Source organism: Aptenodytes patagonicus, chromosome 3 (assembly GCF_965638725.1).
Source record: "Aptenodytes patagonicus chromosome 3, bAptPat1.pri.cur, whole genome shotgun sequence".
Taxonomy (NCBI): Eukaryota; Metazoa; Chordata; class Aves; order Sphenisciformes; family Spheniscidae; genus Aptenodytes; species Aptenodytes patagonicus.
This window is the reverse complement of record NC_134951.1, coordinates 28,035,957-28,062,144: the sequence shown is the minus strand read 5'-3', so window position 1 is coordinate 28,062,144 and position 26,188 is coordinate 28,035,957. Positions and strand designations below refer to the sequence as shown.

Genomic DNA, 26,188 nt, shown 5'->3' with positions numbered 1-26,188 from the left:
ATAAACCAAAGAAGGGTTGTGGGCAGGGTCTTATTAGACTAGCTAGAAAAAGCACGAAGTTTCAGATATACGCATCCTTATTCAGAACTCATGTACCTGAAAGCTTCTCTACTTTTCTCAGATAACCTGTAAGTAGTATAATAAAAAGTCATTAAGAGGTTAATTCTACCTGTCAATCTTGCCTAGCATGTAGTTTATGCATGGTGACTCCTAACTAATCATCTTTAACTGTAGAAAATAATGATTTCTTGGCAAAATAAGAAATTGCAAGGGATTGCATGTTCAAAATCATGATTTATTGATGTATTTTTAATCATGTAGCTCCTTGCAAAGATACACTTTATAAATTATGGAACAAGTATAGTTCTTTCCACAGCTTTCACATTTTAGTCCTCAAGTCCAGGTCAGTATTTTGAAACGAGATGTTCAAAGGTAAATTATGCAAAATGGCTTTAAAAAACTACACTAAAAAGCTTCATTTCTTTCAGAATCCAAGATACATATATAATAAGCGGCATTACAGTGTCTGCAGTACACGCCCAAGCGATATATGCAGGAGAAGCAGCGTACAGTACCTGCACCAAACCTCAAGGTACACTTCATGATTAGCAGTACACAGCACCTGAACATCTACAGCAGCCTCAAAATTTATCTTAGTACAACAAATGCTCAAAGGGTTCACAGCATCTGTAGCAAGGTTAGATGAAGGGTTATAACACATTACAATCGCATCCAAGTGAGCCCTGCTTACCTGTGCATTCAGACCTAGCCAGTGCACAAGCAGTACACACCAGCATTTCACCATTGCACTGTGACACTTCCCAAGCAGAGCCACGTACCCTGCAAACTCGTCCTACGGTACAAGAGAACAACTCCCTGACCGTATCCCTCTCCCCTTCATGCCCATCCTGTTGAGAAGGCAGGCTCCACTGAACTTCTATCAAGATCAAATTACATTTATGACCAACTGACATCACTGCATTGTGTGGGGATGTACCTCTGCGGTTAAATTTTATACTTCATGCTTGCTTGCCCTTGGTTGTTTTTTCTTAAGGTTGATGGTGACAAAATGCCAGATCTTAAAGGCAAACAAAATAAGTTTAATTTAAAGAAAACATTTATTTGAAGTTCTTTTAAGTCACACAGTTTAACAGATATAAGACAACTTTCTCCCCTTCACATTTCAAGCCTTCACCAGAGACCACTGTCCCATGGACAGTGAGATTTTCCCATAACAATTCCTTTTGGACAAACCAGTGTCCAGGCAGATGAAGACTCACATTTTAAGCAGACTGATTTATAAAATCTGTTTAAAAACCCAAACAAACCACAAAACAAACAACAAAACTGTGTTATCAAATTCTTGTCACAAAGTAAAGGTGTTTAATATTCATAAGCTTGATCTCAAAACCAAACCCCAGCCATTCGTAATCAAATAGAACATACTGCCTTCAAAAAATTCCCCAGAATTTTAAAATGTTCCAAATATATACACATTTATAACTTAAGTGCTCATTAGCTACAACCTTTTATTCATGCAAGAGTTCTGAAGGGAAAAACTGTTTCTTAGAGCGGCTTTTCTGAAAATGCAGTAAAACTCTTCACTCGTGCAAAGAACAAAGGGGTGTACATTTTGTCAATGTCGAAAGTAGTAACAGCTGTCTCACCAGTCGATCTGCAAAGAGTATTGTAAAAGTTAAATTAGACACAAGTTGCTGTTTAAGTCCCTCAATAATGCAATCATGTTCCACAGTACAGTGTGTGCACCAAACTACAGCGGGAATGTAAGCGTCTTTTGTACTGCCTCGTTCTGAAAGCATTTGAATGTTGGCTGAATCACACTACGTAGAATACACTTCTATTTTAATATCCAAGAAGCCACTTTCCCCTTCCATTCTTATTATCAGCTCCAACACTTGAAACAGCGCAGGATGTCACTCAAGTCACCATATTAATACTGAAGTAAAAAATCCCCTTTCATTTGTTTCACATAGAACCCGGAATTCAGAATACAGAGTGACAGCAAAAATTTGTATGTTCACAAAACTTTAAAAAGAAGAAACCCAAGTATTTCTGAACATCAGTGACAAAAAGCATATGCCCTCCTAGCTGTGTTTTATACTCATCTTTATTCTAGTTTCAAAAGGACACCACCATACTGAGAGGTACAGCAGAACCTGAGCAGTACACAAACTTCATGCTGAAAAGAATGCCTGTGATATTGCCACTTCTTCATAAATTAGGTATGAAAATATTAAGTTTTATAAAAGCAATTGTTCTGTTTATGGAAGTTACCTATACTCCCAACCACCAGTACTTTACTTCCTAGATTTTATATACTTACAGCTCAATAGCTGAGCTATGTCCCTATAAAAACACTGAATACAGAGATTAAGACAACTGGAAGACAAGGCCTGAATCCACCCTAAATGCCAACACCAAACATCTGGACAGCCAACTTGCCAGTAATTTAGTCTCTCAGGTGCAAGAACAGCAGCCATGGCTCTTGCCTGGTTAGTGATCAGAACAGCTGATCACATGCCCATATTTTGCACTGCTGGATTATATCGTTTGTAAGCTATACAGTTCTTACATGACGGGTGCAGACATTTCTAGCTTGCAGATCCACAGAGGAAAAGAAATATACCTTAAAGATTATATGTTTTCCACATCCTGATTCAGTTCTGAAATCATTCAAACACTGTGCATAAATCCTTTAAATGGCTAAAATACTGCAGTTCTACTACTTAGGAAACTTCCCATACCATTACAAAAAGTTACTAAAATCTTGGGATTTCTTAAAGTAAAAGTTCATTACGATATATCAAATTGGGACCAGTTACTGTTTTCAGGACATTTTGTTAAAGCCTCGTTAAGTCTCACGGTCTTTACATCTTCTGTACTTAGTACTGGACATATTAATGTCACCTGTGTTTCGATGGTTAAGTATCCTTCTTTGATCTTATTCCCCATGCACTTACTTGTAAGTTATGTGACAAGAATGATGTATCCAAACAAGTTTGTTGAACCTCTGGCGCCCACTGGAGCACAACTGTAGTCCTACATGAAAACTGTGATCTGTTTCTTGTGCAGGAACACGGCGGAAATACCTGTATTTGTGGTAGTCAATTGGTTTCTGCACAAAAAGAAAAGAAGTTTCACGACCTACAAAGAACACATTGTGCAACTAGTTATCCTGAAGCCTAAGTAACTGTGAGGACAGATTGTTAAACTCTTCACACTTAAAAGCAAGCACTGGTATTCCTTGAAAATACATCAATTTAGATGTTAGTTATGGAAGAAGTTTCCACAGAAAGTAAGAAAAGCGTGGAGAACACCACCCAAACTATGCAAACTCACTGTAAAGTAATGTAACACTTCTAATACGTCACAGGTTTCTCTTTGTTAATCAGACACTTTGCTAATCAGAAAATTTTGTGATGTAAATAAGTTGACCAAATCATTCACAGTTCAATTAATGAATACTGCTTATTTAGTTTTATTTAATGCTGTGGAACATAACTGCACACAGTCAAAACTCATCTCAGAAAATGACCTCTTCATCCTTCCCTCCTGTTTGTTAACAATGTTTGTTATCAAACTACCTAATAGCACCACAAATGGCAATTAAGCCTAAGGGGGAGAACCCTTGCTCAAATGTGAACCAGGTATTTATCTCTCTTAATAAAAAGATTATTACAGATTTGGGGAAAAAATAAGATAAATCACCATGCTTATTTATATTTTATTTTTAAACCATTTAAAAAATGAAATTCATTTTTTAATCCTCTGGTGTATTGCAAATCTTCAGGTGACTTAAAATATTCAGTCTGAGAAAAAACTTACTAAAAAGCCCCTCCTTAAACTATTTTTCCTCTATTCTATTTTGCTACCTACCTCTTCCTTTTTCTTCATTATTACAGCAAATACTTTGGTTTGATTGTCTGTTTCCTGGGAAAGGCGATAATGGCCAAGCAAGATTGCGTCCGTTCTGGAAGGTTAAGAGGAGAGTGTCAAGGACATAAAAATATTCTCTGTCTCAAAAGAGTGATGTACTTATAATACAAATATCAGCAATGAAAAGAAGACTGGCTGCATATCATCATCAAGGAAACTATTTTTTATTTCTATTTAGTAAAGTACCAGGCTCATTAATGATATGAAATGATGAAAACATTTTGGAAGGTTGCTTTTAATTTTCCCAGATAGGACAGTAAAGATCAGTTAGTCAGTTCTACCTAGCCTACTGCTAAATACTTTCAGACTTCTGGTGAATAGCTCAAACCTGTTCTGAAGTTGCAAACGATTTTCTGTGTTTTTAACAAGTTTGTGCAAGCATCAAAAAGAAATCAAGCAATAATTTAGTCATATCCCACTAAAATCTTCACTTTCCTTCAAACAGTGAAGGAAGTGTGAGAAGGCAGTCAGTAACAAAATAGTATCTTTAAAAGGATTCTAAAACCACCAAGCTAATAGCATGTATTCTTTCATCTACTTCCTTTAAAAGTTTAAAAATCACATTACCTGCAAAGGAAATCTAATTACAATATCAGGACCTTAAAATGAAAGACATCTTCGCATAAAGACCAAAATTTTTTGTAGTTCTCAGAAGAGAACTATAAACATCTATAACACAATATAAATAAAATTGTATTTTTACTCGCTTTGCTAAGCCAGGATATAGAATCCAACACGAAAGTAAATAGAAATTGCCATGTAAAAGCAAGATGAAAACTGTAGAGCCAAATATTTTATTTCAGTAACCTTGTATTTTTAGTCCGTAAGCGAGGAACTATAGATTGAGGATCTTCGGGAGTTGTTAGCATCATAACTTGACCATCTGGAAAGAATCTCAAATACCTGCAAAAATATAATTACAGAATACAAACCTAGAAAACATATCCTTTTTCTGTTGTGGGTTTTTTTAAATCACAGGATGTTTCCCAGAAGGATACAGAACTTAGTAAGTAATAGGATTTGAAAACACAGAAAAAAGAGATCAGAAATCAAAAGAGAATTTTGAAGATCAAGTTATGAAGAGTTATGAAAAAGGGCAGAAGTTCAGGAGTTTTGTCACCTTTAATCAAAGCAAGAAGGCTACTCTGGAATCAAAACTGACCTCAAGTAGGCTTCTCCATTCCTAGCATCGATTGAGACAAACGCAACAAAATCTTAATTACAGTATCAGTACAGAATGGACAATGACATATGAACTTTTTCAGGTTCTGGGATCTGATCAATTTTTACAGTACTCAGATACTGTGCTGATGTTTGTGAGACTATAGAAATAGCCATGAGATTCATTGATTTCTAGTAACAGTTTCCAGCCTTGGAAGGGACCGCAGAATGGAACAATAAATGCTGGGAACAGCAAGATGAAGAACAGCAGAAAAACAGTCTGAGGAAACAAATGGCAAGGTATTTACAGCAAGTTGAGGAAGCCCAGCCTCTTGATTATTTACAATTGGTTACAAATAAGTTAAGAGACAATTCTCGCATAATCACTTGTTTTCCCTTTGCCGAAAACAGTTATTATATCAGAAATGCAAAGCAGAACTGATTCAGGGAAAGAAATCTGTGGACGAGTATTACTGTTGTTACTGTTTAAGTTTTATCCACATGAAATGGTGTAACTGAGGATGAAACGTGTTTCTAAGCCCATCTCTAATTACCATAATAAATTCTATTTCTCAAGACCTATTCCCCAAAAATATACATAGCTTTACACACTGTAGTAGTTCCCTTGAGTTTTACAGAATGATTAATGTTTGTGATATCAAGGGCTGGATTTAAAGAACTTAAGAGAGAGAAACATTTCACTCACTCATTGTACTACAGTTCTACCTGTAATATTCCACTTGGTGCCACGCTCTATAGAAACCATCAAGAGATTGTTCTCCTTGACGTATGTATTTTGTCTTGCTGATATATACACCTACAGGAAAGGAGGATATAAGTATACAAACAAAAACTAAGTACATAAAATATTTAAGATGAAAAAACCAATAATCTAAAACTTTTGAGTTTACTTTTGTTACTTAAATACGTGAAAGTTTTTATTTTCATCCCTTGCACTCTTCCCTTCTCTTTACAGATATTCTACAGATTCAAAAGCCCAAATTCAGATTAGGTCTAACAACAATGTCATAAACATCAAACCCACCTGATCACTTCTGTCACGGTTACATGCAGTAAAAAACCCAAAACTGTTTCCAAAAGTACACCTTACCATCAAATCGAGTGCGAGGCCTTTCCAAAAACATGTCCCTCCAAGAAGCATATGGAACAAGTTTATTGCAGCTCCTGCCCCATATTTTCAAACAGACTTGATGCCAGATTTCAGGATCTCTAGTAAAAATGAGAAAAAAGCAAACCCCATAAACTTTTCTGCAAACCTTGTTTAGCTTTTATATATCGAAGTAACATGCTCCATTATTTAGTTTGGATGCAACTGAAAGAAACTTTAGTGAACAACAACAGCTCATAATTTAAAATCATCGACTAATTTACTTAATCTTGGAGCGTTTGAAAGCCACTTCCTCCTCCCAGTGAAATTCAAGAACACAATGCCATTTTCAGCCAAGTACAGAACAACAACATTGCAGCAGCCTGGCACTTCTCTGTGTGGCCATATGAGGATGGCAACACAACAGACATTATTTTGGAGACCTTGCAACTCTGACTTTCAAACGAGGTAGAGCAAGTAAGACTTTCAGCAACATTTTTTATTACAGCGAAGTCATCTACCTAACATACCATTTAGTGGTGTATTCAAAAGCTGATTAGCACTGTGAGGAGCATAACATGAGAAGAAAAAGCAGGACATAGTCCTACATGTACGATTTAGAAGCCTAAAACTAAAAAAAAAAAAAAAAAAAAAAAAAAAGCCACCTTTCCAACACAGGCAATTTTGCTCTATGGATTTATTATCCACCTCTACATACTGTTTACATATGCTTGAGTGTAAAAAAGCTCTTTTTTCTTCCTTAGAGCAGAGAAAAACTTCACTCTACATAACTTATCTACAATACCTGGCACAAATGTAAAATCCTCGACAAACAAGAGATAATTGCTCTAATGATCTTAGGTCCAAGTCACTCGAAACCACCCATCGGAAAATGTACATTAGTACTTCCATAGGCAACACTGCAAAGAGAAAAGAAATCCTTGTTAGATGGTAACCTGTAAATCAACAGGTTATCTGTAATTCCAGGTTTGACCATTACTGAAGTTCTGACTTCCCATAAAAAATCCTACTTTTTCCCATTGTAGCCAGATGCCAGGGAACAAAAAAATTATCTTTAATTAAAAAAGTCACTATACATTAGAAAAAAGTCACGTAACGAAAGAACAAAAATCAAGAGCTGAAAGTGCATTATGGTAAGATGACAGGATAAAACATAGTTTTAGACTACAAATATCCGCAACTGTAAGGTGTTATACCAAAAATTCCACATATACATTGTACATCCACAGTGCCTGCAAAGCAGTCTGGAGAAGAGGAGGCTGAGGGGAGACCTCATCGCGCTCTAAGACTACCTGAAAGGAGGTTGTAGCGAGGTGGGTGTTGGTCTCTTCTCCCAGGAACTAGCGATAGGATGAGAGGAAATGGCCTCAAGTTGTGCCAGGGGAGGTTTAGGATGTGAGGATGTGAGGAAAAACGTCTTTACTGAAAGAGTGGTTAAAGATTGGAAGAGGCTGCCCAGGGAAGTGGTTGAGTCCCCATCCCTGGAGGTATTTAAAAGACGTGTAGATGAGGCACTTAGGGACATGGTTTAGTGGGCGTGGTGGTGTTGGGTCGACGGTTGGACTCGATGATCTTAGAGGTCTCTTCCAACCTTAATGATTCTACGATTCTATGATTCTTCAAACTGACCTAGTGTGTAACATTACCTCAAAGCATACTGCTTTTGCATGACAAGCTAAATAAGCTCAGGTCAGGTTCAGTATTGGATAGGAGGTCCTAAGAATAAACTATGCACTATGAATTGATATGATATCTCTCTATATTTTGTGGTACAGGTCCAGTGATTGAAAATGGTATCACACAGCATTGTTGTGTTGAAAGATGTTTTCTAATGTCATACAAGATAATGACAGAATCCTCATCAAAGCACTAAAAGATCATATGATAATTTTCCTAGCTTTAAAATTTCAGCGAGAAAGCACTGTATAATTCTTTATAATAACTTTCTGCCTATATAATAATAGCCCTATATAATTCTTTATAATAACTTTCTGCCTCCCTAAGTTTTCTCTGTTGTTTCTGTTGGGTATAATCTTATTTACTAATCTTATACCATCAGGAATTACAAGTCATTTATTTTCAACTACTGCTGCTTTACAGAGCCTATGGCTTGAACTGTATATACCACATACAGTGGTATGTACACATACACCACATACACTTAAGACTTGATCATTTCACTCAGTATAAGTGCTTTGAGATCAAATGGAGAAAATAGCTGAGCAGCACAAAGGTACATTAAACAGTAACTAGCTGTAAATACCATGGTAGAGACTGCAATTTAATAGAATTCTGATTTTTAGCGAAAAAACATGCTTCTTAAAAAACTGTGTCGATGCACTCCCACAAATCCAACAAGACTGTTTTCCCTATAAAATCTGATGAAACTTAAGTTTCACATTTCGGAATACTAACATGATAAAAAGTACACACACCTCACTGGGCACCAGTTTCTGTATTCATTTAACACACATCTCGTTTCATGAATCTCACTTAATTCTATGTTTTAATTATTGAGAAGTCATAAATTTGCTATATTGCCTGTATTTGCAACCATTGAATTAATGTTCCAGTATAAACAAAAGTTGTGCAGATTACTGCTACAAGGTACAAAACAGTCTCTGGCAACTTATGAGCTCTTCAGTATGTGAACTCTTAGTGTCTTGGAGAATGCGAGATACAAAGGCTTAAAAATCTCTTACTAGTGCTAACAGGTATACATCTTCCATTCTGATAGTCATCAGTCAGCCAAAGCCTTTGATTATCTACATTATCATCCATGTTTCTAAGTTTCTAGTAAACTAGGGATTGTTAAGACACTTTGCTTCAGATACTGGGCACACTCTGTAGGAAAAATATTACAGTATTTCTGGTGAAGAATGCTATCTTGGTCCTAAGCTTTACTTGTGTAAAAGAAAAAAAAAAACTACCATGAAAAATTGCTCATATACTAGCGAGGGAAAGTAAACATATTCAGTATGTCTGTTACATAGCAGAGGTCTGATCCTGTCCTGTACTAAGGGTTAACCACTATTCTAAGATTATGAACGTCAATAAAATGTAAAATGGAACACAAGAAATCAATTCAGCCAAATCCGCTGCTTCACATTGTTGCAGTTTTCCTTGGGCTGCCGAGGTCTGCGACTATTGTACTACTGTGATGACCCAGGCGGATCCCTTCCAGCCTACTAATTTCTGAAGTGTAGAATGATCATCATGATTTTAACAGTTTTCATTCCGCTATAAAAGAGTCGGTAAACAAGACACTGTAACACAGGACTGGCAGGAAGGCAGAAAATAAAACTAGAAAGATACTAAGATTGCTGCTCAAAAGAGACATCTCCTGAGATCATTTTATAGTAATGTCTACAACATCTTGACTTTACTGGCAAAAAAAAAAGATACTTTCCCAAGTGTACAATGCCACAGTTGTTAAAAAAAAAAAAAAAAGCCTGTTTTCTTTATGTTTTGACTTGAACAGCTTGCTACATTTATTTTATTTTCCTTCCATGAGCAGAACAGAGGAGATCAGGCCAAGATTTCCAAGAGCAACTGATAATTCTGGATGCAAAACACACACGCTTTAGAGGCGTCTGATTATAAGAGAGTTCATAGCTTATATACACTCTCTACAATTTAGATCTCATAAGGAAGTCTCAGGATGACTGTCCTAGAACTGAAGCACTGAAAATCATTAACCTTCAAAAGCCTTTCTAGCTCTGTTATATAGTCTTGCTGAACCTAAAAACATATTTGTTGTAAAAATCTGATACACAATCAGAAAAAAACAGGAAATGCAAAGATGCATATTCTTCACAGAACAATTGTCTCTTATTCGCACTTAAGAACTGCAATAAATATTTGCAAACCAAAACAAAAAACCCCACATTTCACTTTTTCAAACGTTAACTGGAAGGAAAACTGGAATACACTTACTTCAGCAAGTCTGTTCATAGAAGTTGCTACCTTTAAGTATGACTCTGATCCTGAAAAATTCTTAGTAGTAGTACTACGTGGAACAGCTTATGCGATAAAGATAAAATCATGTAGGAGAAAAAGATCTGTTTAGCTAGTTGATGATCTTTTTTCCTTTGCATCTAACTATAAAAGTAAATAGATACTGTGTCCATTTCTTTAAAGGTGGCTTTAGAATGAAGGACACAAATGTTTTAATAGAGTGAACCATCTCTATAAATTCTATAAATTAACTCATACCTGAGATATGGGTCTGGCTGACATCAACCTCAGGCTGACAAAGTTTGACTGAAGATTCCTGAAGAGTTAACTGCTGCTGGAAATCCGACAGGAGATCAGCCATTTTGTCATCCTCTTTGTTATCCTCCACACTAGAAAAGGGGGAATGCCAACACTGTGATATTGGACAAAACATACCAACAGATGTCCTTATCTTGGCACCAATACACTATCTTACCCTCAGTCAGTATAGTCGTTTCCTGTATGTTTTTAAAGCAATCTCATTTCATCATACGATAAAACAACTACAGCATATCAAGTTCATTTAGATTTTGCTGGAATCCAGCTGACAGTAACAACTTTTTTTTTCATTTAATTCCAATTCCAGTTTCTTTTTGGATTTGAGAGTTCACTGTTCACTGTTTTTAGTGAAGTCACTGAAGAATTGCTTGACCCCATGAAAAGACAAATCTCACCTTTTACTTTGTCTAAGACAAGCCGTATGCAGGAAATAAATTATCATTGATGGAAAGCTGTATTTTGTAATCCTTGTCACAATGTAAGATACTGAAAACAATTAAGGATTTTTTTTTTATTCTTGCGTTATTCACTGAAGAGTGATCCTCAGTGGGTTTATTCATAAATAATGAAGGAAAACCTTTATTTAGGAAAACTGCTTTTTACCAATTCTGTAAATAGGCAGACATAAAAAATTTCAGGAGCAAGAATAAGGTAGCAGAACAGAAACAATATGCTTGCTACTCATCAGTAAACTTGAAGGATTACTAAGTGATGAAAGAACATTACCACATTAAAAAAAAAAAATCTACATTTAAGTTTATCTCATAATATGACCCTTTAATAGGTGCCTGCTTGTTTGCACCAAGTATCCACAAACTACACAACTCTCCTTGATCTCATCACAAAACACTTTCTTTCCCCTGACGTAGTATACAAGCTAGCTAAGAGATCTTGAAGCTTAAGATCTAAACAAGCTTAGTAGAACGAGCTGAGAATATAAGCAAGCAACTAGTAGACCTATCAATGGGTTTTAAAGTATTATAGAGAAGACAATTATGTTTGGGCCTGTCATAACTAAGACTATAGTAAGATGTTGCACTGAACATACCTTCCTTTATTTTGATGAATATTATGGCCAGTCCCAGTACCTACAGATCACACTGTAAATTGTTTTTTCAAACATAATTGTGTAATTTGTTTTTTCTCACCAGGATTGTATGAAACACCTACAACAGTAATTCAGAAAACAAAAACACTACAACTAGAATCTCTTGAAAAAACACACTTCTACAAATACTGCTTTTAAACAACAATTAAGAGTACTGGCTGTTTTTCCCTCAGTGTCATGTAGTGCTGGGGACACTGCAGCAACGTTTACAAAACTGAATAAAAAATCACAGAATCACAGAATCATTTAGGTTGGAAAAGACCCTTAAGATCATCAAGTCCAACCGTTAACCTAGCACTGCCAAGTCCACCACTAAACCATGTCCCTAAGCGCCTCATCTACATGTCTTTTAAATACCTCCAGGGATGGGGACTCAACCACTTCCCTGGGCAGCCTGGTCCAACGTTTAACCACTCTTTCAGTAAAGACATTTTTCCTCACATCCAATCTAAACCTCCCCTGGCACAACTTGAGGCCATTTCCTCTTGTCCTATCGCTAGTTCCTGGGAGAAGAGATCGACACCCACCTCGCTACAACCTCCTTTCAGGTAGTTGTAGAGAGCGATAAGGTCTCCCCTCAGCCTCCTTTTCTCCAGGCTAAACAACCCCAGTTCCCTCAGCCGCTCCTCATAAGACTTGTGCTCTAGACCCCTCACCAACTTCGTTGTCCTTCTCTGGACACACTCCAGCACCTCAATGTCCTTCTTGTAGTGAGGGGCCCAAAACTGAACACAGTATTCAAGGTGCGGCCTCACCAGGGCCGAGTACAGGGGCACCATCACTTCCCTACTCCTGCTGGCCACACTAGTTCTGATACAGGCCAGGATGCCATTGGCCTTCTTGGCCGCCTGGGCACACTGCCAGCTCACATTCAGCCAGCTGTCAACCAGCACCCCCAGGTCCTTTTCCACCAGGCAGCTTTCCAGCCACTCTTCCCCAAGCCTGTAGCGCTGCATGGGGTTGTTGTGACCCAAGTGCAGGACCCGGCACTTGGCCTTGTTGAACCTCATAGTTGGCCTCAGCCCATCGATCCAGCCTGTCCAGATCCCTCTGTAGAGGTTTCCTGTGCTCAAGCAGATCAACTCTCCCACCCAACTTGGTGTCAGAGGGGCTTAATGAAGGGAGTAGAGAAAATGATGCTAAAATAAGAAAATAATCCTAAGAAAATCAAGATTTTTACATGACTGTAGTTTATCATCCAGTATTTTTCCTAGTGCATAAATGCACAGCAAAGATTTCATGCTAGCAATGCATTCAGAAACTAAAGTAACAGATGTAAATAAAGCACTTAGCTCATCTTACTCTTTTTTATGTTGAGTCAACTACTGCACTGAAGCTGTACTGCCCTGGGGCAACAAGACTGAGCTCGTAATACCACACGGACATGGTTGTACTTTCCTCTTTTATTCTCAGTTTTAAAAAAATCTTGATTTCTCGTAACTATCAGCAGCATCTATGGCTGCTACCAGTAAGCAGTGAATTGGGAATCTCTGTTTCATAAGCTTGTGTTCACTACGCTATCTGAGCTATAAAAGAAGTTTCGGCCCTAACCTGAATCCTGTCCTCAAACCTAAGTCTTGGGCTCAAGTTAGGCCAACCTTAAGCCGCTACACATCTGTTGTATTGAGGCTAGGGGTATTCTAATGCTTGTAATGATGAAAGACTAGACTACTCAGACTACAGTCTATCAGCTTCTAAATGTACTGCTTTACTTATTGGAAATGGTCCCATTTGGCTGTGTTAGTCAGCACGAGAACAGTAGTATATTCCCTTGCTTAATTACGATGCTTATTCCATGGTACAAAGCTTTTACTAATTGATCTTTTTGCCATCTACAATTTTGTAGATGATCCTAAATGTGTAACTCAAATTTGAAAATCAGAAATCAAAAGTAATAAAGTGACTGATGCTTTTTTCTTTTTTTAAGTAACAACGTAACTATTTGTAATCCTTCCACTTGAATTTAACTAGCTCCAAACAAGCCTGTTACCTTCTTTGAACTACAGTATAGAAAAGTCCTTCTTGGACTAATGAATCCGTAAACTTTCTATGAAGCAGTCTATTCAAATGAAAGTAGACAAGCTTTCCAAATGTTAAGAGACTTACAACTGTGTATCACAGTAGAGCATTCATATGCTTTAGAAAGAAAATTTCAGGTTTCAGTATTCCTATGCACTTAATTAGTAAATTTTCATACTTACCACCTCTTTCCAACTCCATCACCATCTGGGGACCGTGTATAGGTGATCTTAAACTCTATGTCAGGTACAAGCTGCATGGCTAGACGATAGAACTTGATGGCTGAAAATAAAGGTTTAATGTTTAAACATGTCTTATGCCTATACTAGCTTATCAAAGCAAAGATTTTTTTCAGAGAGATGGCTTCAGCTAAAAGCACTAAAAAGGTGGAAAATGTCTTTGCCTAGTAAATCTTATTTAGTCTAAACTGATTAGGTTTAAATTCAATACAGAAGAGAGGCACATTAAGCACCTATTTTCAAACTAAAAACTTCATGTACTCTTTCAGAATAAAGAGCTCTCTCAGATGTGTTTCAGCTTTTACAGATTTACCTTAACTCCTATGAATTCAATTATGAAGTACAAAATTTTACATTAAAACATTACAAAGTCCTGATTTCGTTTGTTGCCCAGCACTTACAAAGCTTTCTCAACAAGCCATAAAGATTTTAGGCATTATATTCATAAGTAACCATCAGGAACATAAAAGAGAATTTGAAAAATGATGCAGGTACCTTAAATCCCTGGTATAGTACAGATAGTCATTCAGACATACACAACATTATAAGGGTGAGAAAGATCAACAAAATATTGTTGTAATTTTAAAACTTCAACAACAGACACAAAACAAGTAAATTTTACTGTGGCAGAACCCTGGGAACTACAGAAGGCACAGAAGCAAGCTACCCAAAACACTGAGGGTGAGGAACCGGACTGGAGAAAAGCAGCCTTTTCAAAAGGCTATGCAGCAAGCACAAGACTACATGGCATGAAGGAAAACCTGACAGATCCAGTTTCTTCTAGCACGCAGACAAAGTACTTCTGCCTTTAACATTCCAAAGATGATACAAACACTGAGTAGAGAAATAGGCCCAGTTCCCTGTGGGAACGAACTGTTATTTAAGCTGCAAAATGTCCTTCTTCTGAGTTAACTCTGTGGATCTTTCTTAATTTAAGTGGATTCATTGTATGTACATTCAGTCTGTTATAATACAGGTATTAAGATCATATATGTATTCATATGTCTCTTTGTATTCCCACATGGCGATACCAAGATCAGAGGGCAACTCTCCCTCAGTTTGGACCCTTAAAAACAAAACCCAAAATAAAACATCGTGACCTATTTCCTTGAGTTCATGTCAGGGCCGGTGACTGACAAGTAGTATCCTTTGGATGACGAGGATGAGGAATACCAGCAGCCAGCTAAACAGAGATCAGTCTCAACTTTAGCATTTAATCTTGCAGCAAGGCCTGTACTGTGCCTAAATATGAACAAGCTGCTGCACATAACCGTCTCTCAAGTGTAAGGTATCAGCAGATTTCAGAAGCAGGCTGAAATGGCACTTGGATTCTGGTGACCGGGGCCAGGTCAGCAGGTAAAAGTGTCGTCTGAAAACAGATGTCCCAACATGAGCTCAGTAATATATCTGTGTCTACTGTAGGACTTGTCTCTAAGGTCTCATATAGATATATGTGTAGAAACAGTTTAGTTTTGTTTCTTTAAGTCTCAAATCAAATTCAACTGAGAAAGAATGGATTCATATCCATCCAATCCAGATGCCTAAAACACCTTTGTGAATGCAACTCTGTTAGATGTTACTATTTCTCTGCTGCTATGTTTAACATACAAGGAGCGCACTCAAGCAGATGAAGCTATAGCTTTCATTTTATATACACAATGCTTAAACAGACTGCTTTCCTCGCATTTTTTTTTTTATTTACTTGGAAACTGTTGGTATGAAAGAACCTTCACAATCTACTGCATGATTTCCTAAATGGTAGATTACATATCAGATTTAGTTCTGACATCTTTTTTTTACCGTGCATTTAATTCTACACCCAACACACAAAATACCTTAGCCCAAAGTAATTTTGTCCCGTAAAAACACATAATAAATTCGAAACTGAACCAACTAATTTTATTACCTACTGGGGACTCATACTTCTCTCAGTTCATTTGAGATCTGGAACAACAACCAGAAATCCCTTGCAAGGGAAGGAAGACTCCCATGGTGGAGAGGAAATTTTGTATTCAACAGGTGGCCGAGTTCAGGAACTTCCAGAGTACTCTCAGTTTTGCATGTCTTGACGTATTTTGCACCTGCACTTTAGTGGCCAAAACTACTGGATGAGCAGGATGGCACATATGTTGTGTGTTCCTTTTTTTTTCATGAAAGAAATAGAAAACTGGTATCTCCACTACTGACCTATAGGACCTGAAGTTAGGACGGGCTTCTTACTCTATATATTCTGAAAACTAAATATGAGGAAGAAAACTTTGAATTTCCATTTTTACTAGTGCTGATAGCAAGAGTGCAAGCAAGCTAAGCATCTTAAATATTTATGGCAAACCTCATAAAATAAGACTACCAGATTTAAACATTCACTTCAGGAATTCTTAAAGGAGCTATCTTGGCATGCTGTGTAAAATAAAAAAACAAAAACAAAAACCAACCAACCAACAAAATATCCCATGGGTTAAGTAGTTCTGTTCAAAGTGGAATGAAAAAAACTGTGAGCACAGGAAATACAGTATATTGCCTTGATTAACTACTATGCTTATTTCATGTTACAGAAGTCATAAAGCAGCATGCTCTATGAGAAGCAATCCAGTGCTTCATTAAATTGCTAGATTTCAAAATACTGTCTTTTTGTCTGAAAGCTAGAAATACTTTCCTTGATCTCCCTTTAGCTTCACCTCAACCTTGAAACTGTGATATGATGGTTCCTTTTACAGCAAGTTATAGAATCATAGAATCATTAAGGTTGGAAAAGACCTCTAAGATCATCGAGTCCAACCGTCAACCCAACACCACCATGCCCACTAAACCATGTCCCTAAGTGCCGCATCTACATGTCTTTCAAATACCTCCAGGGATGGGGACTCAACCACTTCCCTGGGCAGCCTCTTCCAATGATTAACCACTCTTTCAGTAAAGAAGTTTTTCCTCACGTCCAATCTAAACCTCCCCTGGCACAACTTGAGGCCATTTCCTCTTGTCCTATCGCTATTTACTTGGGAGAAGAGACCAACACCCACCTCGCTACAACCTCCTTTCAGGTAGTTGTAGAGAGCGATGAGGTCTCCCCTCAGCCTCCTCTTCTCCAGGCTAAACAACCCCAGTTCCCTCAGCCGCTCCTCATAAGACTTGCTCTCCAGACCCTTCACCAGCCTTGTTGCCCTTCTCTGGACACACTCTAACACCTCAATGTCCTTCTTGTAGTGAGGGGCCCAAAACTGAACACAGTATTCGAGGTGCGGCCTCACCAGGGCCGAGTACAGGGGCACAATCACTTCCCTACTCCTGCTGGCCACACTCTTTCTGATACAGGCCAGGATGCCATTGGCCTTCTTGGCCACCTGGGCACACTGCCGGCTCATGTTCAGCCGGCTGTCAACCAGCACCCCCAGGTCCTTTTCCGACAGGCAGCTTTCCAGCCACTCTTCCCCAAGCCGGTAGCGCTGCATGGGGTTGTTGTGGCCAAAGTGCAGGACTTGGCCTCGTTGAATCTCATACAGTTGGCCTCGGCCCATCGATCCAGCCTGTCCAGGTCCCTCTGCAGAGCCTTCCTACCCTTGAGCAGATCAACACTCCCACCCAACTTGGTGTCGTCTGCAAACTTACTGAGGGTGCACTCGATCCCCTCATCCAGATCATTGATAAAGATATTGAACAAAACCGGCCCCAGTACTGAGCTCTGGGGAACACCGCTCGTGACTGGCCGCCAACTGGATTGAACTCCATTCACCACAACGCTCTGGGCCCGGCCGTCCAGCCAGTTTTTGACCCAGCGCAGAGTACACCTGTCTAAGCCGTGAGCCGCCAGCTTCTCTAGGAGAATGCTGTGGGAAATAAGTGTCAAAGGCCTTACTGAAGTCCAGGTAGACCACATCCACAGCCTTTCCCTCATCCACTAGGCGGGTCACCTGGTCATAGAAGGAGATCAGGTTGGTCAAGCAGGACCTGCCTCTCATGAACTCGTGCTGGCTGGGCCTGATCCCCTGGTTGTCCCGCTCATGCCTTGTGAGTGCCCTCAAGATGAACCGCTCCGTAACCTTCCCCAGCACCGAGGTCAGGCTGACAGGCCTGTAGTTCCCCGGATCCTCCTTTTGTTTGCTTATCCAAATAACTGAGCTCTCAAATTGCTATTAGCCTGCAGTTTAAGTTCACTGGCGTCATGCAGTCTTGCACATAAATCAGAGAGTGTTAAGATTCCTCTGCAATAAGGGTGTTCATTGTAGACTTCCATATTACCTTCGTAAAGAGCCCCATTTTGTTCTTCTTCCACTGCCTTCAGGAAAAGTTCTTTTGCCTGCACAATAAATTACACAGAACACTTCTTAATTTCTCAACAAATACAAGTGCATTGTCACTTGACTTAGAATTATTTTTCATCTTACCTACTGTACCCTATGAAGAGGATGAATAAAATAATTCCATAAACAGAGCGAGAAGACATATTCATGTGCTACAAGCCATATCTGAAATTCCCAATCAACAAACTATCCACATTCCTGCTGCTCACCCCTTACCTACAGTCTTTCAGAAAGCAGACTGGGAAGGCGACACAAAGCCAAGCATAAAAACTAGAAAAATCAGTGTAGGATTATGGAAAGACATTAGTATGGAGACAACAGGTTAATCACCTCTGTTGTTTCTCTAGATTTAATTCAGCATTAGCTGTTAGGATAGTTATACTGCAATACTAACACACACCAAAAAAATCCCAAAATTATACATGTATTTTTTTTACCTTTTCCTCTTTTGCTATCTCCTGTTTCCCTCTGGCATCTACAGACTTTACTCCAGGTCCTCTTGAAGATGCTCTGCATGGCAGAGGTTCCAACCCACTTGAACTCATACCTGGGGCAAGCTCAAACATCCACTGAGCTCTGAACATCTGGAGCTCTGCCTAAAAAATCCCATTAATTCTGATTTAGTATCACATATTCAGAGAGTACATCTTCTGAGGAGAAATTATAAAGTACAAACACAAAAAAGAATTTCAAAATTATGCTTTACACTTCCAAGTCTTAAATGGTTTCAGTGAGTTTAGACAGAGAGAGTTAGCAACTGTTTTATAGTAAATTTAAAAAAAAAGTGCACGAGTACTTGCTCAATCTCATTCATAAGTGCTTTTCTCTGGACTGTTCATGTCAGAAGAAAAACTGATGTTTCAAGAAGTCGTTGTTAGTACTATGGTTGTGACCTAAGACTCCATAGAAAAGAGTTCTTTCTAGACATGATGTTTGTTCTTGTTTATGCAGAGTTACCTTAAGCAAGAAGCCAATTAGCTCTTGAAATTAAAATTTAGAAAACCTAATTTTTTGTACACAGGCATACTAAGCTTTATGACAATCAAGGCTGTCATTTATATAATATACAAATAAGACCTTACACGCCTTTCTCTTTTAAAAAGAAAGGACTATGCTCTGTGAAACAAAACAACTTATAATTCTTGCCATGCATTTTTTTCAGCATCTTTGAAGTTACACTTTACATGTCTCTTGCAATCACCACGACTTCTGGGGAGCAACTACAGAGAACTCTAGTATCGTAAGAGAACACACTTTACTATTAGACTGTTTTTATGAACTTTCTGCTCCAGAAGAGAGTGACAACTTAAACTGGAATTTGATCCATACAGAAACTGCTGTCTGATTTCTACAATTCTTCAAAGAAATTCCAAATCTGCCACAAACTTTCTACACAGATAACTGAAGACTGAATTTGACACTTGGAACACAATGCAAAATTTATCTTTCACTTTTGGAGGGGCAGACAGATTAAGCATTTGTCAGATCAACAAATGTGTGGTAACTAAATAAGCATAAGTAATGCAGTTTAAATCACAGCAGTATGAAGTTTGTAAAAAATCCCTAGCATGAGAGACATACCTGAAGATTTGCTTCACTGGATCTTTCATTGTCATCGGTTCTTACCAAATCAGAGTGACAATCTTCTTCAGCTTCTGCCTAGTAGAGAGCAGTCAGCTGTGATTATAGAGTCTGCGTAAGTCCCTACAGCACATTCACAACGCACAACTGTCATGGACACACATTAAAAAAAATTTAAGCATACTCCCCTTTTCCCCATCCTACCTACCTACCCCACATATCCATCTTAATTGATGATAAAAATTAATCTTGAAATTACTGGTATTGTTTGCACTTCCCTATTAACCCAATGAAGTTGGGTTTTGCATTTCAGTCACATCAATCCAACACAGATTAGTTATGTATCACTTGAAGGCTTACATGCATCAGTACACTGCCACAATACCTGAATAAATACACTCAGTGTCTAAATCAAAGCATAGAACCAAAGCTTCAGTATTAAATAGTAGTGTGCTTTACACAAGAAAATAAAATTTTATCACTATCTTCTCATTGTAGAGATAGCCAGCAGTTCTGATTTGTTTAATATTTACAAAAGCACAAAAAGACTAGAGCTTTGAGTAACAATACTTTATGAAAATTATGGGACAATACAGGCCATCTCAAAAACTACATGTGAAACTAAACAAGAAATGTATTGTAAAAGAAAATAAAAAGCTAGCATGAGAGCTTGACAGCTGGTTTTATTTACAGTACTGCTGTGAGACAGGTTAAATAAACAAGACCTTAAATAAGACCTTTAACTAAATTTAACAGGGCTCTACATAGGAGTTAGACAGCTAGTTTAAGAGCAAAACTTTAAAAGAAGCAAATAAATTCTCATCGTGAAATATACTGAGATTTATGGAATCTACACTAAAAGAAAGAAAAACTAATTCTGAGCATTAGTGACAAGCCACTGCAATGACAACTGCAGCAGGATGCCAGCAAGGAAAAAAAAAAACAACCTCAACAAAGACTAAGACACTTGTTTAAAGTTCTTTCTGCAGCTGAAGCATCCTAGTTTTTCTACCATTCTGTGCTGAAATTCACATCCACAGTTCTGTAAGTACATAATGCAAAGTGCGATTATAAGAAGGTAAACCTGGCATTAAGATTACCACAACTACTTACAGAAGTTTCATTTCCCACTCCTTCCTATTGTAGATAGTGCTCAAAGACTTCAAGTGACATTCTGTCAGTGAGATTCTGCCAAGTTCTTGTAAAGAAATCTCTACCTCCTGCACAATCAAAGTGCAGAAATCAAAGCATTCTTGTATTCAGAAAATTTATAAAATTTTTACAGCATCTGGAAGTTCATGATCAAACTACAGAATACTGGCAAACCTGATGGGAAGGCAATGTTTAATCTCTTTGTCTTGGTGACAAGCACCTCCCTGGCGTTCAGCTGTAGCACTTGTCTCCGGTTCCCCAAACGACCACAAACTTACTGGCTTGTCATCTGTAAACGTGTTTTCACTGATGTCTCAGTCAATTTATCTTTTACAATTGATAACGCAAACAGTGTTGGTTGGTTAAAGTAAACAGATATTGCATCTGTTTCTACACTCTGATTTTAAAGCTGTACATTTTTAATTTCTCAATGGAGAAAACAGGAAAGCCAGAACGCTCCAAAGCACTAGCAGCATTAAATCTGAGCAAGGAGTAAATAACTTAGAAATGTCATGGGTTTTGATTCCAGAATCTGATTGCAGGCAGTTAACGTCCTACGAGTTACAGCAGTCCTATCACGTTATTTTAGCACCCAGGGATTACGTCTACGCTGGCCAAACAGAGATAGCCTAGGAACAAACTAGCACTGCAATGGATGTCTGTAAGAGCATTATTATGGCACTGGGCTGACACAAATAAGGCCTACCTCTGCCTGTGCAGAGTGCAAGGCTTCTGGTTTGCAGCTGAATTATGTCCAGTCAGCTCTCAGTCTGGGCAGAATAAGCCCGGTTTTATCTGCAAAATGCAGAAACTAGGAATTTCTGAACTAAATTAACACACTATCTTCTTGTGCATAAAGGCACGCCCATTAAAACCTTTAACTCACGAAGTCTGTAAATAAACTAATTTAAGAGTAAGAGTTAAAATTATTTAGAAGGTTGTGAAGCTGGCTGAAGTTTATCTCATGCTCAAAAACTTTTTGTTTCAGTAATCTGTTCAAGAGTCTTGATTTTCCTCCCCTCGTCTCTGTCCAACTGCCCTATTTCTCCTTCATCTCTCGGTCACCGTCAGTCGTGGTTCTGGACCAACTGCTTCCAAAATGTCATTCAATGCTCTTTAAAACTTAAATGTGCTCTCAATCCAGAAAAAAATACACCATACTATGAGAACCAAGTCCACAGCCTAAAAGCTGTCAAAAAACATCATGAAGTTGATTATAACCACAGTTTTGACTTTCGTCATTACCTCCTCTATACTGAGTGCATGTGTGATCTGAAGTCTCTCGCATCAAAGGTTTGTCTTCTGGCAGCAGTGACAGTATAAGTGACCATCCCTCTAAATTTACCAGTAAAGCAATTCATTCACATTGCTACTGCATGGCTAACTGGACTGGAAAACTGATCTCTATTAACAACCTTTCCACTATTCATTTGATCTGCTGAAACCCTATGGTTTTGCTAGAACAAATGAGTAAACACAGGTATTGCTGAAACAAGGATATCTTCACTAGCAGACAGCTGATGAGACCACACCTAAAGCAGGTTGTAACTTGTAAAAATTGGCTCCATGCCCCGATTCTGACAATACTTAAACTGTAGTTATAGTTTCTGAAGTTCACAGAACATTGTACTGTAGCCGCTACTTAGTGGATAAATCTAGCCTGTTCATCTTTAAGCTGTTGGCCTTCCTCCTGCTACAACTCAGCTGTCATACGGAACAGCGACTTTATCCTGCTTGAAAGTGAGACACCCTTAGTGTGTACTGATCAGCTCAAATAATTTTCCATGAGAAAAGTGGTAGCCAGTCAAGCCACCAAAAGGTCAACATGTCAAAAGTAAACACCTGAATTAGACTGCGACCTGTAAACAGAAGTCAGCTGAGTAGATTTGATTCCGATTTGTTTGCAAAGCTTTAAAATCATTTGCTAAATGCAGAACTAGTTTATTTGCTCAGCTTAGTTTTAATTGTTTTGCAATCAATAATTGCACGCTGATTTCGTCAGAGCATAACAATCACTTACTAAACCATCTGTAATGTCAATTCCTTTAATAGTTCAGATCTTTGTTTCAGCAAAATAAAGCCAAGATCAGAAACAGTTCAAAGCTGACTGTCACCAGTTGAACAGGGCTACATGTGAACTGTACAGAACTTCGGGAGAAGCAAGCACAACATAGCGAAACAGTGACCAACAGCTAACGTTCTTCTTGGTTTTGTAAGAAAATGAGGAAGTCGCTCAATTATTCTGTCAATGTGGTAGAAGCTACACTGTGTTCAAAAATAAGAGTTTTAATCACGGTGGTAAGGTGTTTTAAGAGCTCCTGAATGATATAAATGGTTTAACATTGAATGATCAAGTTCTCATCATGGATACTTGAATCCATATTGAGGTGCAGTCAGAAAAGCAATACTGAACCAAACAATAGTCCTGATATATTAAATCACAAACTCAAATAAGTAGAGTGCCTAGCCCGCGGAGTCGTTTAAACTACCGAGTGACTTTATGCCATCTGTTTTCTGAGGGAAAAAAGACAAAGGTAGGACACGCTCATCTGTAATGACACAGTTATTTGTTCAGGTGTTTCTACGGATAGCTAGACCGGTCCTGAATCAAGCAGCCCCGCTTAGCAGCCCAAAATCCTCTGCGGAAAGCGGCCGCGTCTCCTTGCGGCGCAGTTACGCGGGGTGGGATCACGGCCAGGATCGCGGCACGCTTCCCACAGGCATCACCCGCTGCCCGGCGGCCGCGGGCAGGCGGACAGGGCAGGGCCGTTTGGCAGCAGTACGGCTCGGGGGGCCGCTCCTCCCGCCCCCCGGGCACGCACCCTTGCCGCTGCCACCGCCCCCCCGGCCCCCCCGCCCCGGGCGGGGGGGGCGGGGCCGCGCCGCCCTCCGCCCGCACCTGCCATGGCAGCCGGGCCCCCCCCCGCCACCGCCTCCCCGCGGGGCGCCCGGTGCCTCGCCCCCACCCGCACCCCGCCCCGCCTGAGGCCGCACTGTAGCGGGGAGCAGGGCACGGCCGGCCCGGGCCTGCTCACCATGCTGCCAACGCTCGGGCGGCGTTGTCCCGTCCCGGGGGTCTCTGCCCCCCCTGCTCGGTCCGTGCGTCCTCCCCGCGGGGGGAAATTAGCAGAGTTCTCGGTCGGAGAAGCGCACCACGCAGCGGGAGTAACTGCGGGCCCTGCGTACGGCAGCCATCTTCCCGGCGAGTGAGGGGCAGGCGGGCCGGGAGCAGCGGAGACACACGACCAGACAAACCCGCAAGGTCAGAGCGCCGCCTGACGCACGGGCCGCTCTGAGGCGCGGGCGCCGGCCGCGCGGACTACCCGTCCCAGCGCGCACCGCAGCCCCGCAGCGGCTCTCTCGCCTGCGGCATTGCGGCGCGCTGCCTGCTGGGAAACGTAGTCCCCGGGCTACACTCCCGTGAGCTGCGGCCGCGCCGTCTGGGAAGCGGCGCTTTCCCAGGCCAATCCCGCCCGGCGGCGGAGCAGAGGCTGCTGGGAAGTGTAGTCCCCTCCCCCCGGGCGGCGATCCCGGCAGACGGCGCCAACGCCCCGGGGCACCGCGCGGGGTCGCTGCTCCGCCCGGCCTTCGCCGCCGCTGCGCTTGAGGCCCGGCCCAGCACGCTGCCGCCGCCGCTCCGGTGCGGGAGCTGAGGGAAGGCGGCGATGTCCGGGGCCTCCGGGGCGGCCCGCCGCCCCCTCGGCGCGGCCCCTCAGCCGGGTGTCGGCAGGAGCAGGGCTCAGTGTGGGAGCCGCCATTTCCACTGTGGCTGCGGTCAAACCGGGGCCCTCGTTACCGATAAATTAAATACCGGGTAACAAAGGAGCGGTTAGTACTGCGGCTATATAGATAATAACGTTGCTGAGGTCATGTGAATCTCAAGGCCCCCTGCCCTTTGCCCATACAGTTCCATGAACAGAGTTACAACGTGCTGTCGGTACACCTCATCAGGTTTTCTGAAACAGGACTAAACCCATTTTTTTTAATCTGTATTACAATCTTTTTTTGTTCCAGAAGAAAACCACGTGTATGGGTCTTTACGTATGACCTCTGAACCCTTACCCATACCTACAGCCCTGAATGTCTTCAGGAGCAAAAGGAGGCGTGCGTGTGTTCTGGAGCCGGGCAGGTGAGAGCTCACGCTTGGGCAGCAGGAGCAGGCAGCAGGGAAGGTGGCTGCAGCCAGAGGGGATGCGAGGGGTGTGGGAGCCGGGTGCCAGCAGCAGGTTTCTGATCCAGGTGACTGTAGAGCCACTCTGCGGAGAGGAGAGTGTGAGAGGCGAGGGGGCCGCCTCCCAGACCGGGTGCCAATCCCTGGCTGGGCAGTTGGAGGTGGTGGGGGGCTGCAGGGTGATTGGGGTGGGAGGGCTGGGGAAGCCTCTGGGTACCGGCACGCTGGCGGACCCTGCGTGAATAGTTGAGATGACGGCAGCGCAGCTGAGGTTTTCAGATGGGGTGATCATGAATACAACCGGTTATCTTCAATGCCGCTTCTCGTTTGGGGTTGGAGTCAAAGCTGCCGGGCTTTTCTCCTGCCTGGGTGTGCCACCTCTTTTGGGAATGAAGAAGCCCTGCCTCTAGCAACAGAAAAACAGGGTACTACGGCTGTCACTGGGCTGGGTCCTAATACGTGTTTATGCACGTGAGATGTAATAGGGACGGCTTAAAGCAGAAATCTCTTTTGAGTAAGTGCGTGCTGCTCCTTCACTGCTGGCTTCACAGGGAGTCATGCATGTCCGTTGGAGGGAATTTAACTCTTTTTATTATTATTCTTTTTTCAGTCTAAGAAATGTAAAGACTAGCCTCTATTTAGAGGGGGGTGGGGGCTGGGCATCCAGAGCTTTTTTAACGAATGTCGTGTCGAATAAGTGTATTTCACTGCAGGATTCACTGGTGTAAAATCCTCCCCAAGGGGAGGAGCTGTGTGCGCCATGCTCCTGAATCACAACGCCAGCTCACCCTGTCTTGCAAACCCCGGGAAATAACTCAATGCTTTACTCTTAAAACCTAAATGAAGAAGTGCAAAAAGAAGCTAAGACTTACTGAATCATTATTACAGTCAGATCTGATGATCAATTGCTTGAGGCCAATTTTTTTGTTCCCCATTTCCGTTTTTCTGTCCCCCCGTCCCTCCCATGTCTTACCCTGACCCTGCCAGAGCCAGGGAGAGCTTCTAGTGCTCAGGTGAGGAAGGCTCAGGCCCTCCAGCAGTGCTTAAAATGATGATACTCTTGCCCTTTGTTCACCATTTGGTATTTCTGCCTTCCTG

General features: G+C 40.6%; 1 protein-coding gene and 1 long non-coding RNA gene across 4 annotated transcripts; one reads left to right on the top strand and one right to left on the bottom strand.

The window, feature by feature from the left end:
* Positions 1 to 274: 274 nt before the first annotated feature.
* Positions 275 to 24,029, bottom strand: FBXO9 (F-box protein 9). 2 transcript variants are annotated; one of them, XM_076332931.1, is made up of 13 exons: positions 23,955 to 24,029; positions 19,768 to 19,845; positions 18,624 to 18,782; positions 18,125 to 18,182; positions 13,832 to 13,931; positions 10,463 to 10,593; positions 7,032 to 7,146; positions 6,230 to 6,348; positions 5,845 to 5,935; positions 4,765 to 4,860; positions 3,898 to 3,991; positions 2,982 to 3,136; positions 275 to 1,675 (listed from the first exon to the last, which is right to left on the bottom strand). In XM_076332931.1, the coding sequence occupies exons 1-13, from the start codon at positions 23,955 to 23,957 to the stop codon at positions 1,567 to 1,569; spliced, it is 1,308 nt and encodes a 435-aa protein (XP_076189046.1). In that variant the 5' UTR covers positions 23,958 to 24,029; the 3' UTR covers positions 275 to 1,566. The 2 variants fall into 2 exon arrangements, with proteins under 2 accessions (XP_076189046.1, XP_076189047.1); XM_076332932.1 differs by having other exon boundaries at positions 19,768 to 19,841; positions 23,955 to 24,007.
* A 118-nt stretch (positions 24,030 to 24,147) lies between these two features.
* LOC143157843 (uncharacterized) lies at positions 24,148 to 25,987 on the top strand. Of its 2 annotated transcripts, none has more exons than XR_012994858.1 (3): positions 24,148 to 24,181; positions 24,934 to 25,048; positions 25,804 to 25,987. It is a non-coding gene; the product is annotated as an uncharacterized LOC143157843 (long non-coding RNA). The 2 variants fall into 2 exon arrangements; XR_012994859.1 differs by lacking the exon at positions 24,148 to 24,181 and adding an exon at positions 24,644 to 24,747.
* The last annotated feature ends 201 nt before the right edge of the window (positions 25,988 to 26,188 follow it).